Source organism: Vombatus ursinus, unplaced genomic scaffold (genome assembly GCF_900497805.2).
Source record: "Vombatus ursinus unplaced genomic scaffold, bare-nosed wombat genome assembly UNPS02014822.1, whole genome shotgun sequence".
NCBI classification, from domain to species: Eukaryota; Metazoa; Chordata; class Mammalia; order Diprotodontia; family Vombatidae; genus Vombatus; species Vombatus ursinus.
The window spans coordinates 15,978,423-15,995,367 of NW_020954600.1; the positions used below are offsets into that span (position 1 = coordinate 15,978,423).

The window sequence follows — 16,945 nt, forward strand, 5'->3', positions numbered from 1 at the left end:
CACACACACACACACACACACACACACACACACACACACACACACACGAAAAGCCGTGTTTAGCCATTTCAGATTGTTTGGGGACTTAGGAGGGGGAATGTGCTGTATAGTGTACTTTACTAACTTCCAACTGCACTATATCCATCTATGGAAAAATATTCTCAAACACAATAAATGGCTTTCGGGGGGGAGGGGAAAGAGAGGGAACTTCTTATTTGGAAAAAATATATATATATCTATCACCTAGCTTAGAGGTAAGATTCAGGTAGACAGCCCTTAGGTCTGAAACTAAAAAGTACAGTTGGCACCGTCTCAGACTTACTTCAATAAGCAAATTTATTGGAATAAAACTGCCTGGTCGTCGTCCTTTTATTTGACTGTTACTTATTTTGACCTCTGGCCCTTTTCCTACAGAGCTATTTGGCCAGCTAGTACATCTGAGTTTCTCGCAGAGTGAAATGAATAACTTCAGCTGAAAACTTTGAGCAACAGAGCCCGGCCTAATCCTCAGCTCTGAGTGCCCAATATGCAGCAAAGAGCAGACCCTATTCACTGTGAACACAATTTTAATTATAAGAATCTGGGAGACTTCTTAAATACCAAAATGGCATCATTATCACTCAGTCCTTAAGGCTTATAATAGTTAAATTCTAATGGATGGACAAAAAAAACAAAACAGCAACAAAATTCCAACAACATTTGACATGGATGTTTTCAAAGAACATGAAAAAAAAATCCCTTGTGTTTAAAAAAAAAAGATCTTGCAGAAAACAACCTCAAAATCCTCCTCTCATAAGAATGATTAGTTCTAAGGATAAATCCACAGCATGTCAGCATGGACACGTCACACAGGAAGCTCTGACACAAGCAGGTGATCTCTGGATCTCTGGCAAGTCATCTCTGGAGCAGGTTTTGTCCCAAGCTCATTTCTTCAAGTAGTGATTGGAAGGACAGGATAAACTGATGGTCGGGTATGGACACTGACTTTAGCAAGTACAGATGGAATTTGTTGTGTTCAGTGTCCTTATTATCTCCACCCAAACGCCAGGGTGAGTGGGAAACAGGGCCACTGTCTGGAAGGCTTCTAGCCGGCTTCCTTCCAATGAGCTGCAGTCAGCCGCTGAGCAGGAGGTTTCCATGGGATCACGGCGCTGACTGCCACAATCATCACATCAGTAATTTATGCAAACTCAGGGCACCATTCTGGATTAGCTTAAAAACCGTCTGCTATTCAGTTTTCTGTATCCATTTTAGATCGGAGCCACACAGATCTTCTAGTCTTTTGGCAGCTCTACTATAAGAATCTTTTTGCTTTTCAAACTTTTGAAAATTTGGTTACCAAATGACTAACTACAAGCATAGCAACAAATCAGTTAAAACTGAGAAACTAATCTGCTGTTGCTCGAGTAGGCCAAAGTTATTTTGAATTTATTTAACAAAAGAGATGATTTGTGACAAATAACCTTTTTGCAAGTGAAAAGAAAAACTACCAGCATAAGCAAGTTTTGTACGTAGTAAATTTTAAATAATATAAACATGTGCACATTTATTCAGTTAAGCATACATGTTATTACTTCAGTTTGAAACCTAGCAGATGAAAACTATCGATTTCACTGCAATTTTAGCTCCCAGTTCAAATTATTGCCCAATCTCCTCTCCATGTGAATTCCCCAGAGCCTGCCTGTTAAGATGTACATCTGACTGAGCCATGCCTTAGTAATAGGGCTTGACAACATGCAAGGAGTGGCCATGCTTCTTCTGCAGCCTTAATGCACTTTGCCGAAAAAATAGCCTAACTCAGGACTAGTTACAAAGGAGGTACCAGTTAAGAAGTAGATTTGAAATGAAGTCAAATGCCGGTAAATTACAGATATTACAATTGGACAAGATATTTCCAAGTACTAAAAAATGGTACTTACCATGGAAATCCTTATATAGAGAACTGGCTTCTCTCTCAGAACCGAGAAATGATTCAAGACCAACTACTGTATCCGACAAGTTTCTAACTCGTGCAGTAATTGCTTTATTCTGTAAAACATGGAAAAATACTAATTTTTAAAATTTTACAAATATAAGCAACATTCATACAATACGATTTTATTTATTATTGATAGACTGAAGTAAAATAGGAAAAAAATGGAGAAATAAAGTAGAATGCTTCAGAGAGCTGTCACTACGCGAAGCGATGCCTGAGTCAACGTGCACGCAAGACCGTTTGCAGGGGCCAGGGCTGGTCTCAGCAGTGAACAGGAGCTGGTTTTCTGCTGTCTTTAGGTCAAGTCTGTGCTCATCAATAGAGCTTCTTGATTCCCAGGCAGCTTCACCCACTGCCTCTTGTGGGCTTGGCAGACAACAGGAATCAAGGGAGTAGCAGGGAATACTATTCAGGATCAGCAGAGGTCTCCTTGCCGCCTGTCAGCTGGGATGGGCTCCTAGGCCTGCAACAGCTGAGGTCTTGCTATGGAATAGAAGAAACCCTAAAGGATTCAGCTAAGAGGCTGCAGGTCTTGTTGGGTTATTGAGTCTCCTGCCCTGTCTCCAAATGCTGCCCCTTGGTAATTGGGTCAAGAACAAAGGCACAGTAAAGAATGCAAGCAACCAACATAGGACCAACAAACAGTCCATGGTTTGTTCCTCTTGAGGCAACACCAGCTGCACGAAAATACTGCATTATCATCAATGCTAATAATAAATCCTGTTACTACAACATTGAATTGTGTCATAAATAACTGGAAGGTAAATTCTCAGAGTATATCCATCTGCAGAGCAGCAATGGCTCTGAAAATACTCAGAATTCTATGTCTATCTGAATGTAGGTATCAGCCTTGGAAAGCCTTGACAACTCACTCAACTAAATAACATAAAGACTGAGTATGACTTTTAGATTTTGACAGCGATGAGACCAGACAAATGTTATGTATGAGAATGTCTTAGACATGCTTATTCTGAAAAGTTTGCTCTAAGTTGAGGATATTTTTACTCATTTAATTTGATTTTAAGATTTTATGAAGTCCCCATTTCAAACACTGGTCCAAAATGTCTTCTCCTCTTCTTTGCATCTTAGACACTTTGCATCTTAGTGCTTGGTACATAGTAGATACTTAATAAACGCTGGTTGACTAATTAGTTAGGATTAGACTAATAGTTTAAAAATTATCATTGAATAAAGAAATATAAATTCAAATAGTTAAGAAAATTTAGCAAATCCTCTACTTGTGTCCATAGATGAGGAAGGACCAATGATGGTCAAGGCATTATGCTGAAATTACTTGCCTACCTACACTACATGTGGCTTAAGGGATTTTCCATAAGTTGGAAGGCACATTTGTCTTTTTTAAAAAAATCCAGCAAAACTAATTAAAATTAAAAAAAAAAAACCCAAACATGAGGAACAAGCAAAAGTAATAGCACAACTTAGACTTGGGAATACGTATTTGTATGTATATGTGTCCACATCTTCTTTAGTAAAGAAAACTTTAGAGTTTTCTATGTAACGGTGAGAAAAGAACTGAGATTGATTACTTATTTTCATCCATTTCCTATTGAAGATAATCCTACTCCAGAATAACAGTGTCTTCATACACTAAATACACATCCTTTTCAGCATTTCTTTAGCCAAAGACCACTATATCAAACTCATCCAGGTTGGGTTTCAGCCAGTTATTCTTCACCCAAACAAAAATGTCTGCCAGACATTCCAACAGCTGGGAGACAGTTCACAGTGAGTCAACTTGAAAATGATTCATTGTGCTTAGTATTGAACAATGTTGGGGTGGGGGTGGGTCAGTATTGGAGGGTGAGAACGAGTGGGAGATAAGGAAAGACAACCAGCAGGCGCTCATCACTTCTTCAGCCCTCATTTTTGGGATAAGCTCAAGTAGGATGAGTTCCACTGTCATGGACTGCAGATGAACATTTGTTAATGTCCTGACAAATTTCCTAATCAAAAATGTCAGCTTTACTGTTGTCTATCTAGAAATAAGTAGGCCTAAGTTTAGGAACTAGATATTGGAAACTGTAGGGATGAAAGAAATAGTTTAGCAGGACTCTAACTGGCATTTTAGTCACCTAAGTCATCTTTTCCAATGACTCTAAAAAGGCATTACAGAGGGTATGTAGATATGTGATTGTTATGAAATCTCTGCATATTTTAAAAATTAGGATTTTTTCCTCCATCTCATCAGGAGGATTCAGACTGGTTCATCTACTCTCTATTTAGCTAAAGAGGGTCTCTCTCTCTCTCTCTTTCTCTCTCTCTGTTACATCTTACTTTTTCACCAATTACTTCCATAATAGCTGGCTGTCATTATCATTTTTAAAACTCCATCATCTGCTGGAATAATATCTAGGAAACACTCAAGAAGGAAATCTAGTAGCCAGTCTGGAGAAGAAACAAGTGAACTGTTAACTGCTCCAGGCTTTGGCAGCATTAAGAGCTATCTATCTAGGAGTCCCTCCTTCCCCAGGAAGTTGGTAACCATCTTTCATTGTTTCATTTTTGACTTGCACAGGCTTACCACCTAGCTATTAACAACAAACCGAGTTCTATCGTAGATGCTTGCATGAAGTGAAAGAACAAGAATAAACCATTAACATTAAAGGACTTATATTTAACAATGACTCTTACTGCTCTCTGCATGCTAATTTTGGTAAACAGTTTGTTTTAAATTGTGCAGGAAGCCACTTCGAATGGGAGAGTTGTGCAGCTATCAAGAGGATGACTACATGGTACAGAGCTTGGGAAATTATATATGGTTAAGACCTGCTCAGTTTTTGACTGAGTTAACCTTTATTTTCATTACAAGCTCATCCATCCTTCTGGTTTGATCTGGGACCAAAAAGCATATCTCTGTAGGGCAATGTGCAGCATAAAAAAGTTTTAAAATTGCATTACAAGTTGCTTTTATGCCAGTACTTTTATTCATAAAGAGTAAAATGCATGCCCCTCTCCATCTCCTTAATCTCATCTTAAATTTCCTCCATTTTAATGGTCTTTAAATAATAATAGTAATAACAACAATATTAAATGGCTTTTTGATTGAGAAGCCATTTTTGATTGAAAAAAGAATCCAAAGTTACCAGCTTAAAAAAAAAATGGAAAGCATAAAAACCTGCGCCGTATGGAGAATGCAGCATGGACAATTATTGTCCTAACAATCCCTGTGTTTGAAGAGATTCAGCAGGATGTTTATGCACAGGCCTTGGAGCCTGAAGCTCCATTTTGCGTTCACTTGGATTCTGGTTGCCTCAGTCTTATAGCATTAGGTAAAATGTTTTAATCGCAATATAGTGAGGGATTCAATTGTATGGTGCATACTTGGACACAGGGAATGAACATAATTATTCACAGTGAATTTGTAAAATTTACACTTCCCAACATGCAATGTCTAGTGACAGGGCATTCAGCCTTGGTTAACATCAGTGCATTATTCTGATGGTGGCAGTGTATGCAAGGCATGCTGACATCACCAACATACGTAGCACATACTGCCGCTCATCATTTTTGCCCATCTGGACTTGAAAATCTATCAGAGCTCCAAAATCCCTCTTGCTCCATACAAATCTCCATCCAGCTACTCAGTGAAAGTTGGCAGTTCTGGAAAGCAGCCAAGACATGGCTAGGAGGGAAGCCAGAAGAGGAGAGAGCCAGTGGCCAGCAGTTTTAAGAGGGTTTTTTTGGCAGCTATGAAAGGCATTGTTTTAAATTACATAAAAAACATATTAAAGTTCCCAGTTGCATTGTGATTTTATATGAATCATTTAAATTAAAACTTATGATATTGTTGCAAAGGTAGAAGCAGATTAAATCAGATCTCCTGCAGTGGTTCTACTTTTGCCCTTGACTCACGTGTTGGTGTTTTGGTTCCTAATGTTTCTTCTTTGGTTTTGCAGAAAGTGGAATATTTTAAAGGCCTCTTAACAAAATCCACTGAGCCAACTGCGAAATCAAGGAGATGCATTTTGCATTGCTTTTCCATTTACCTCACTAAAACACCCAATATGTACTTTAAAAAGGGTTCTCAATCATATGGTGAAGATTAACATGTTAAAAATCAGGCTGCCTCTTCCATTGTCATCATTCATCCAAAATCAAAGTCAAGCAGAAGAGCTCAAACCCTAGATATCTGTCTCACTTTCACTACTTAAGCCATGAAGTCCCCAATAGTGTAAGACACAATATATCAAAACAAAATGTACTTCCAAGAAATATTGTAATAGCAGTATCAAAAATTAATTAACCCATACTAACTTAATCATCATGAAGCTTGAAAGGAATTAGCCAATTAGCATAATGCACATATGCGAAGCCTTGGCTAGAACAAACCCCATGGTTGCTCACTTTGCACTCAATTTTGAGTGGAGGCAGCAATCAATATAATACGAAAGACACAGCTCCCAAATTTGAAAGCATCAAGCAACATCACAACCCTAAAGAGAATCCAAGAAAGAGAGACAACCAAGTAAATGGAAAGCATGGTCAAATGAATGCGGAGGAAAAATGATAAAGGGATAACCCTGGCTCTTTGGCCAGAGTCAAGGGTACACGTTTAAGCTGCTACTTCAAGATGTCTTGAATCTATGGACTTACTATACAATACTGCAAGTAATTAAGGTTCATAAAAACAGTAAGACTGGTATTGCCAACAGCTGATATATATAAGGCCATTTTCTAGAAAAATAAAACATAGATAACATGAAAATATCCAGAAATCATAATGTCCTTGTAACATCTTAAAATGCTTAGATCAAAGGATTAAAACACACTGAGGGCTAGTTCATCACAGATAATCTCTACTTAAGAGTAATTTATTTACTTTTTAAATAATTTAATTTTTGGCTCAAATTATACAATTAATTTATACTATTTTTTCAATATTCTTCAAAATTTTTTCCCCAGGGTTCATAACTATTAATTAGTTCTTTATTCTACCAAACAGCTCTTTACAAAAAGGAGGTAGGGATGGTTTTGTTCACAATTTTAAAGTTATTGAAATATGGTTGTTATAATTATACATAAATTATATGTGTATTTACAAGTGTTAATTGCAAAAATACAAACTATATTTAACTATTTTTATTTTCAAGATTGAATATAATTGTATCATCTATGAAACTACTGATAAGAGATTATGTTAAAATGGTGGCAGTATTTGATTAAGAAAAAAAAAATTTCCAGGTTCAACATTCTGATCTAAAACTAGAAAGGTTCTTACAACAAACTATAGTAAAACATTTTTTGTTTTCAAGGCAGAAGACTGCATCATCTATGAAGTTAGTGATGAGCAATTACGTTAAATTAGTGACAGTCTTTGATTAAGAAAATGAATGTTCCCCAATTCAACATTCTGGTTATAGGACCACAGATCTAAAGAGAGGAAAGGGGTCTAACAGGTCAAATAGTTTCAAAGTCAAAGAATACTCATGTAAGAGTAGAAGGGAATTTCTGGAACCTTCTATAATTCAAAGGCCAACCCTGGATTTTCTTGGTCATCTCTCCTTATTTGAAGAAATTAAAAATGAACCCCAAGAAAAGAGCTTTGGTCTTCTTTCTAATCCACAGAAGTTCCAGGACTTTTACTTGTACTCTAGGTGAAGGATGAATTGAAAAGTCCCTTCTGGATGATTCTGCTAAGTTAATGATAGTAAAATCCTCATTTCATGCACATGCAAAATAAATGGCACAAGGAAAGTGACAAAATTACTAAATATAAGACACTGGTCCATCTTTTTCATGTGTATTAGTCAATAACTTGGGATTCCAAACCATGATATATAGACTTTTTGTTGCTTTTTATAAAGTCATTTCAAGTATACTGTATTTTAAATCATTTAGAACAAACTTTAATTTTGATGGACTCAGGGTACCGACAACACACAGACCATACATACAACATTCTTATATGTTGGTTAGAGAAGCTGCTAAGTGTAACGGTTAGAGCACTGGAGCAATAGACAAAGCAATGGACTTTGGAGTCCAGAAGACCTGGGTTTGGATTCTGCCTCTGAGACCAACCAGCTGTGTGATTGTGGAACATGTCACTTAACCTCGAAAGCCTCTAGCTTCCTCAGTGACCTCTAAGGTCCCTTCTAGCTCGAAATCTATGATTCTTGGTAAGCCTTGAATTTAAATATCACAAGTAGTTGAAGTAAATCTTATGTATTTTGAAAATGGTCTTGACAATTACAAAGTGTGACTCATTTTAAGCAGCTATGATGATCACTGGCTACTGCCTAATTCATGATGGCTAGCTATATAATACACTCAAGGCTTTATCCAAGCAAACCTATATTGTAACCAAGCAATGGATAGGATGAGGCGACAATCAAAATTGCAATACTTCATTTTAGATGCATATTCCCAAACTCCACAAAGCAGTTAGGTGCAGCTTGTGAAAATGACCTTTTTTTTTTTTTTTCCTGGGGAACACAAATGATATTTAAGGAGCATTTTTCTAGTTTTAAAAACTTGACAAGTCACAGAATTTAGCAAGTCAGAATTTGTCGCCTACCATTTTCTTCTGGAAACCCTAAAAACACAGTTGACAGATGTCCAAAAACCCAACCCAGGCTGGCTAAACAATCACTGATATCCAAACAGTCCAAGGAACATCCAGCTGATATTGGTGATGCAGTGGCAGGTTAAAGATACTAAAGTTTAAAATCAGCTTACGATCAACCCATATCGAGTATAAAATTATAGCCTGTCATTGGGAGCAGGCTGACAAAGCCAGGTCCAGATGGGAGACTGGCTGGGAAAAATGCTGAGGCAGGTGGGAAAATGATGGGAACCTGATGGAAGACAGGACTGCTCCCTCTGCTGGCAAGGCCCTCACCTGCTTTAATTTTTAACTAATGACTTGCTTTTCTTTAATTATTTAGAACATAACCCAATAAATAATGTAGAGTATTCCATTCTCAGGCTGCTACTATGCGTTTGGACATTTCTGAACTCATTGTGCCCTATATTTTACCAGAATAATTTGTCAGAGCTATAGGCTCCAATGCTTCACCAGGGGTCCAATTATTTATCTTGTAATTTAATTGCATAATAAACATGTGCAAATCTAATTCTACTCTTAAAATATCAAGCCCTTTAAAAATTAAAGCCATCTCTGAATTATTTCATTAACATATATTTTCATCTAGAAAAATATTATAGAACTCTATGCTTTACAGCTTCTTGCTCAGGCTTAATATAATGTATCATAATGAAATAATATAGAAATGAACCAAATAAATCAACTATACAGGATACAAGAAAACAGCATGTCAGAGCAAAACAGAAGAGATGTACAGCGCCAAACCTATCTAATGACCTAATGATGTGAGTTTGCAGACATTATGTACTAATGTGTGGGGAATTTGGAGCTGATGTTTATACAAAAACTTGCTAAATTTTACAGCAAAAAATTATTCGTTATTTGATTTGTGATGTAAGTTAATAGCTGCAGCAAAAACATTTAGTAAAAATCTGTTCCTAGATTCTGGCCTATCACCAGAAGCTCCCAGAACAGGAGGGATCAGCTTTTTCCCCCACTGTTCTCCTCTGAATCCTGGCTGAAAAGACACTCCAGCTCCCAGCCTTCCAGAAGGCTCCATCCCAGGAATCCTCGGCTGCCATTTGGTCGGCTGATTTTAATCTCACAGGACTTTCTTACAGTGGCTCCACTATGCTGAACTGGCACACTTGCTTCTGGAAGGGAGTTATTATTAAACTTGTAGGTCAATTGTGGCACTAACAACTCTTTGGAAGCTTTCAGCCACAGTGTACAATTTGCTGGTCTAATTAAATATTAATTCCAAGTGTTACATTTTGTGGCTAAGAGCTTTTATTTTCCATTATCAGTCTGGAAGAGAAAGAGGTTACAAGGCTAATTTAATCTGTCTTCCCCATCTCCCCCCAGCATTAAAGCTTAACTACATAGGGCATAAAAACATCATTAAAAATGCAACAACTCTTTATATAACAATAATAATGTAATTAATAGAGAAGACCTAAAGCATAAAGGCAGAACATAAGATTTGATATAATAACTTGAATATCATGGATAATGCCAGCAGCTACAAAAGTTGTAGCAACCATGTTTTGTACAATCAAGTTTCAGAGATAGTCTTATTTTGAAGAAAAATATATCTCCAAAGATTTAAACATAAATGTGCAACTACATATAGGTGAAATTTTAAACCTAGATTTTTCCAAAGAAATCACACTTAAGATGGAAAAAAAAAAACCTCTTCAATTCTGGAAAGTTTGCAAAATAAAGGAACATATAAAAAGGGTGGTGGTTTTTACTGTATAGTAAAAAATTACTTAAGATAATAAATTAGAAATATATGTATATCGATGATAAATACATATATGTCCCTCCATCTCTATATTCTGCCTCTCTATAGCTATAGAAATTGGTTATTTAACCCTGTTTGAATAAAGTGAATGAATACACAGGTTCCCTCCTCCCTTTTGCTTCCAGAACAGTTGTGTCCACCATGCCTGGACACTGGGCATTATAAAGACTATGTATGTGGTTCAGCAGCCAAAGATTCCATATGCCCAAACAGATGACTCTATTTCCATACTGTGATAGGATATTTGACTATTTAGACTATTTACACTTGAAAACTTTGGGTCTAAATGATACTTCAGCTATTGATAACAACAATAATAATGTTAAAGCTACATTAAAAGAAACAAAAGAAGAAATTAAAAATACTTTAATTTCTATAGTCTGATAAAATGTTCTCTGACTGGACTAACAAAAGTGTCTAAGTTACAGTGGTTATTTCTTGTTTTTATGGTGTATTTTGATTTATATTATATATCATTTAGAGCTAATATTTAAAGGCAACTTAAAATAATTGCTATCAGTGCCATATTAGCGACACCATTTTAATTCTTATGTTTTTATATCTAGAGTTGTCTGTTTGGAGATTATCTTTCTACAGAGTTCCAAATAAAACTGTCCAACAATATAAATTAAATTACTACATGAATTTGTGAAATTAATAAGCATTTAAACCTATGCATGATTAAAATTAAATAAAATAACTTTAAGTGAACAATTTCATTTTTAATAACAAAGAAAAAATCAGGTAGACAGAAAGACTTAAGGCATCAAAACTGTAAAAGGAAAGTTGCAAATAAACACTGGTAGGATCTAGTTAAAAGAAAACTGTAGACAATTCACACACTCTTAGAGTATAGTAATATATAATAATATAATATATAGCTCTAGAGTAATTCTAAACATTCACAAACCAGATAAAATGACAAAGAAAACATTAAAAAATAGGGCTAGGTTTAGTGGAATAAAGTTTAACTTTTTAAAAACATTTTCTTTATGCTAAGACACTGTCACTATTTACGTGTGTTTTTGGTGGCTGACAATACCTACAGGATTATAAGGAAGACTGAGATAAGCACAGGCTGGTCAGAAATCAATAGAATGTATAATCTCAAATACTGGCACGATGTTTTTCATAAGCATTTATTAGTAAATAGCAAGAGATTAAATCTTTAATTTCATCATTAAAATTTCTTCTTAAAGTACATAGGAAAAAAGAGCATTTAAAATATTTGGTGATATGACATTGCTACATTTCCCACAAAAATGCTCACATCTTCAACTAAATCAAAAATATAACTGAACATTTTACAGTTGTGAACTCACAAAAGTATATTAGCTCTTCACTGTGCAATTACCCTTAGTTCTTTTTTTAAGAATAAAAGATTTCACACTGAGTGAAATTCACAAACCCATAGGAGTCCATGTTTCACAATCCCACATTAGTGGTAGGTTCTAAAGCAGTCTGTTGCTGGACTTCAGTTTAGCTGCTAAAATATTCAGTAGGAACACAGAGGTCTGTGGATATGAAAAGGGTTGTTTTCTGAGTATCCCTATACTCAATGGGTCCAAAGGCCCAGTATAGTAATATCGTAAATCAATTTCCCAACCCATCAGTTTAAATATGGATTATTATAACACATTAACTAAACTTCATTTGGTTTTGAAGGGGTCCCACAACAATCTATTTCTTACTGAATTTGCCTTAGTCAATTAGCTACCCTTGGCATAAGCTAGCTGATACTGAGAGGTAACAGTGTTCTCCAACGAGGCAGATTTATGACTTAAGAAAGATGATAAAATCAGTATAGACTGAACTGTTGCAAAGCATGGTGATTTTATGATAACAACTTGTGTGAGGCTTTCACTGAACCAGCATCATATTCAAATCCTTGACTGATATGGAATCCTTTTAGATTTGAAACTAATCCTAATTTTAAGCCAACATTAACATTTTGAAAACAAAGCTAATGTACAAAAATATTGATGATTTTTAGAATTTTGTTAGTAGTTGGTATTATTATTTAGTCTATGTGATAGCAAGTAAGTTTTCATTATTACACTATTAGCATTCAAACTTACAAGGAAAATTTAAGCTACACTTGCATTTAAAATCATATTTATTTTAAGTCATTTGAAGCCCTGAATAATCCACAATAATAAAAAGTAACTTTTTGAAAGAGAAAATTTAAAAAGAGAAAATTAAAAAGAACAAAGTAGAAAATTAACCTTTCATCAATTATTTTAATTGTAATTTTGTATCTATAGTCTCAGTACTTCCAATTCATTTAAAATATCAATCAAACAAAACTTGTCACATATTGTGTGAACAAAATGTATGAAGCAGGCACATTTTATTTTTATTCCTTTTTTTACCTTTGCCAATTAAATCTTTTCCTCCAGTCAAGAAAGCAGTACATTTTATATTTCTTAAAAAGATGAAAGTTACTGGGTGACCATTTTTTTTTCTTAAGCATAAATTTCATTACTGGAAATCCCTTAAAAGAACTTCGAGACTCAGATGCCCAACATTCCTCTTAAAGGCTGCTAAAACAGAAGCAAAAATAAAGCAGATAGAAGATTTCTGCTTTAATTTGGAAATGGAAAACACGTTCAGCAGCTAATTGTAAACCACATTCTTCACTCTACAGACTTATTTTATTTTTTTCCGGGCCTGCCAAGTGTGGAAGTTAAACAGCAGCATACTGATTATCTGTCTCAAAGTTATCATCTTGCAAAAAAAAAATCTCATTAAAAAGTCAGGGCCATTGCAACAATCGTCTGCTTGCTGTTACAGAATAGAAAAAGACTTGGGATACCGTGGCTGAGAAATAGAATCATAACTTTCCTTTCAACATGTGAATTATTAATGTTTCACACAAATTCTTAAAAATGAAGATAAACTAGCATTCTCACTAATTTGTGAATAAATCAATGTGTAGATATGTAAGGAGAATATTTTCTCAGAAATACTCAAAAAAGAAAAAAAAACACCACCACCACCACCAACAAAAAAAAACTCCCCACTCCATCCCTTATAAGAGAGTTGTGAAAGGTTGAGTTGTGAGAATGTGAGCAGCTGCCGTTATTCTAACTAAAGGTCTGTCTACTGCTCAAGTCTGAGAGACCACATGTTCGGCTGTCCTCTCATCTTGCCATCCTCACCAATTAACTATCAACATGGAGGGCCATACACATGCTCTCCGGGGCTCTTTAACAGGCTTCTTGGCGAGTGGAACAACTACACAGCAGGACTCTGGGAACGGGGTAATACAGGATATAGGCAGCCTTCAGGAGTTTTGCTCTTCCTAATGACAGTTCACTCCTTAGTTCAGTGTTTAACGAAGGTTGTATTAAGTTCAATCATTTCCACACAGGTTTTTAACACAACATGTCTGAGCAGATGGCTAAAAAACTGTACAGAGAAAGTAAGTAATTTTGTCATCATACTTTTTATCAGGAGCAAAGTTCTTTGGTTTGTTTTTTGGAGTGAACGCATTTTAAGACATTAATAACATACGTGATTTTTCAATTCATTTTTTCCCCTCAATGGCACTTGGAATAGTTTCTCTATATTTATTTCAAAATATGCTTGCTTTTTCCCTCTATGTTATCTTGCAAGTAAGGAATCTTTAACCCTAAACAAACAAAAAAGTCAAGGCCTGAGGTACATGCAGATTATTCCAGATTAAGATTTAAAAATCATTCTTGTTTGCTTTACTTGTCTTATTCTACTGTAACAATGGGTTAACAGTGAACCTATGCCATTATTTTCCCCATCTTAACTTTTTCTCCTCTTTACAATTTCCTTAACTATGTGTTACTTCCCTACAATGAAATTAAACATGGGAAGAATGCCAAAAATACAATAAAGGGTAACTAATCATTACTGTACAAGCCTGACAGAACATTAACAACTAAAGTAAGAATGCTGATTGGCTGCTATACAAATGGAAGAAATATGAATGTTCTGTGCACTTTTAACACAGGAATCCTTTATGTCATAGATAAAGGCTTTACAGTGACATTACTATTACATTGTAAATGATGGAATCCTTTTTTCAAGCATCCCAAATTTAAGCCTCTTCTCTTGCATTCAACAACCATTTTGATAATAACTCCTAACTGTCTAGAGCTCTCTCCCAAGGATCCTATTCTTCAGGTATTCATTCCCAGGTCTTCTACTCTCTCTTCTAAGTTGCTGCTGCTATTGTACTAGGTAGGTCTACCTTAGTTAAGCACTCCTCCCCGCACCTGCAATATCAGTTACTGTGACACACTGAAATCCTGGCCTTCTCAACTCTTACGAATTGTTCATGCTAGAACAGAATCAAGATGAAAAGTGAGTGAATAATTCTCTTTATAATATCAAGATACTGTCAGGGTTTACTTGGCCTCCTGACTGTTTCTGGCACTGGCCCGCTGGATTCCCTCACACCAAAGAGACAGACTAACTTTGTTGGTGCCTTTCTTTAAAGGAGAAAGAAAACTGGAGAACTTCATTGGTTTAAATCTTTCTAGGCTGCTCAGGTTTCTACGGCTCATCTTTTGTGGTTTGATACTTTTTGGTGACTTTGTATTTTTGGACTCTGCTAGGGATAATTCTGGCTTCTAAGTGATGTTTGTAAATGTGGCACTTCCTGGTTCTGTATGATTATTTGTATTCATCTTTCTGACAACCCACTGCCAATTCACTGGATCTGGAGCTGGAAGGGGCTTTATAGAGCAATCTATTCTAACCGTCTCATTTTACAGATGAGGAAACTGAAATTTCCCAGAGGTGAAATGACTTGCCTGACATCATAAAGGGAGTAAGTAGATGAGACAGGATTTGAACCAGCCTATTTTGTAAATCTGATGCTTCTTACACTCCATCACGATGTCTGAACTTCTGTCTTAGGTTATGACAGCAGAGGTTGACCTATCTTAAACACTAAAGAGAGCTCTATATCTGGCTTTACGTAATGCCTAAAGTTTTAAACAAACTACTATATTGTCATATAACTATTTAAAAATGATTATCTTAAATTTGAGGTCCTATGAACTATGAGTAATTTATTAGAAAACAGTCTCTTTTTTTTTTAGGTTATCTGATGCTAGACTACAAAACTGCTATATTCTAAGAGAGTAAAGCTGTCTAGGGAATACAGATAATTTTTCAATTTATTATAACAACACCTCTATTAAACTTTAATCTTCATCTATCACACATAATTTCATATTCTTACCCAAATCTTAGTTTCTTCATATTTTCCTCCCAAAATGGCCTCACTTTTGAGCTCTAAATCTATAATCTTATGACTTCAAATTGTTTTACTATCATTATTATTTTGAGCGCGGAGCCAAGATGGTTGAGTAAAAGCAGTGACTTGCTTGAGCTCTCCCCCAAACCCCTCCAAACACCTATAAAAAATGGCTCTAAACAAATTCTAAAGCAGCAGAACCCACAAAAAGAATGAAACAAATTTCCAGCCAAAAACAGGCTGGATGGTTGAGCAAAAAGGTCTATCGCACCTGGTGGGGAGAAGAACGCAGTTTGGTGTGGGCACACAGGCCACAGCGACCTTGGAGCAGGCCTCAGAGGACTGAATCGCGGGCAGCTGTGCCGATTTCCAGACTTCTCAACCCGTGAACGCCAAAGACAACTTAGAAGGTCAGTGGGAAAAGTCTATTTCTATGGTGGTGAGAAAGGAGTGCAGGATCCCAGCCTCATTCCTTGGGGCAGTGGCTGCTTCCTGAGCTTGCAGCCCTCAGACTGAGGGGGAATGAAGTGGCTGATCAGAGAGGGATTGCAGGGATCTTTCTGCTGGTGCAGTATTCTCTTGCTTTGCCTGTGCTTGGATCTGGGTCACAGTTCTGGGGGCAAGGAGGAGCACTGGCTTGGTGGAGCTTGTAGTGGCTGTGGAGAGGAAACCCTCCTCACAGTTCCAAGACAGTAAAGGGTGCTCATAGACCAGAGCATAGGCCAGGAAAGGAGCAAACACCTCGCTCTTGATCATAGCACCTTGGAAGAACTGAAAATTTACAGGTCCCTAGAAGTATCTCTGAAAACAGCTGCACAAAACCCCTGAAGCTTGGGACAGTATATTCTCCACACTGGAAACAGACTCCTACCTTAACAAAGAGTCTATAACTCAAGTAAATGGCTGGGATCATGAGTAAGCAGCGCAAAAAGAGTCAGACTATATTATCTTACTTGGATGACAAAAAAGATCAAAACATACAACCAGAAGAAGACAATGAAGCCAAAGCTCCTACATCCAAAGCCTCCAAGAAAAATCTGAATTGGTCCCAGGTCATGGAAGAGCTTAAAAAGGATTTTGAGAAGCAAGTAAGAGAAGTAAAGGAAAAACTGAGAGTGATGCTAAAGGAGACCCAAAAAAATACTGAAGAAAATAACACCTTAAAAAATAGCCTAACCCAAATGTCAAAAGAAGTCCAAAAAGCCAATGAGGAGAAGAATGCCTTAAAAAGCAAAATTGGCCAAATGGAAAAGGAAGTCCAAAAGCTTACTGAAGAAAATGCTTCCTTAAAAATTAGAAAGGAGCAACTGGAAGTTAGTGACTTTATGAGAAATCAAGACATTGTAAAACAAAACCAAA

General features: G+C 36.3%; 1 protein-coding gene across 1 annotated transcript in view; it reads right to left on the reverse strand.

The window, feature by feature from the left end:
• ELP4 (elongator acetyltransferase complex subunit 4) overlaps positions 1 to 16,945 on the reverse strand; it is a 265,396-nt gene that overhangs the window by 147,629 nt on the left and 100,822 nt on the right. The window contains exon 8 of the mRNA XM_027837873.1: positions 1,920 to 2,028. Coding sequence (XP_027693674.1) covers positions 1,920 to 2,028 — 109 coding nt within the window. The remainder of the gene's footprint in view (positions 1 to 1,919; positions 2,029 to 16,945) is intronic.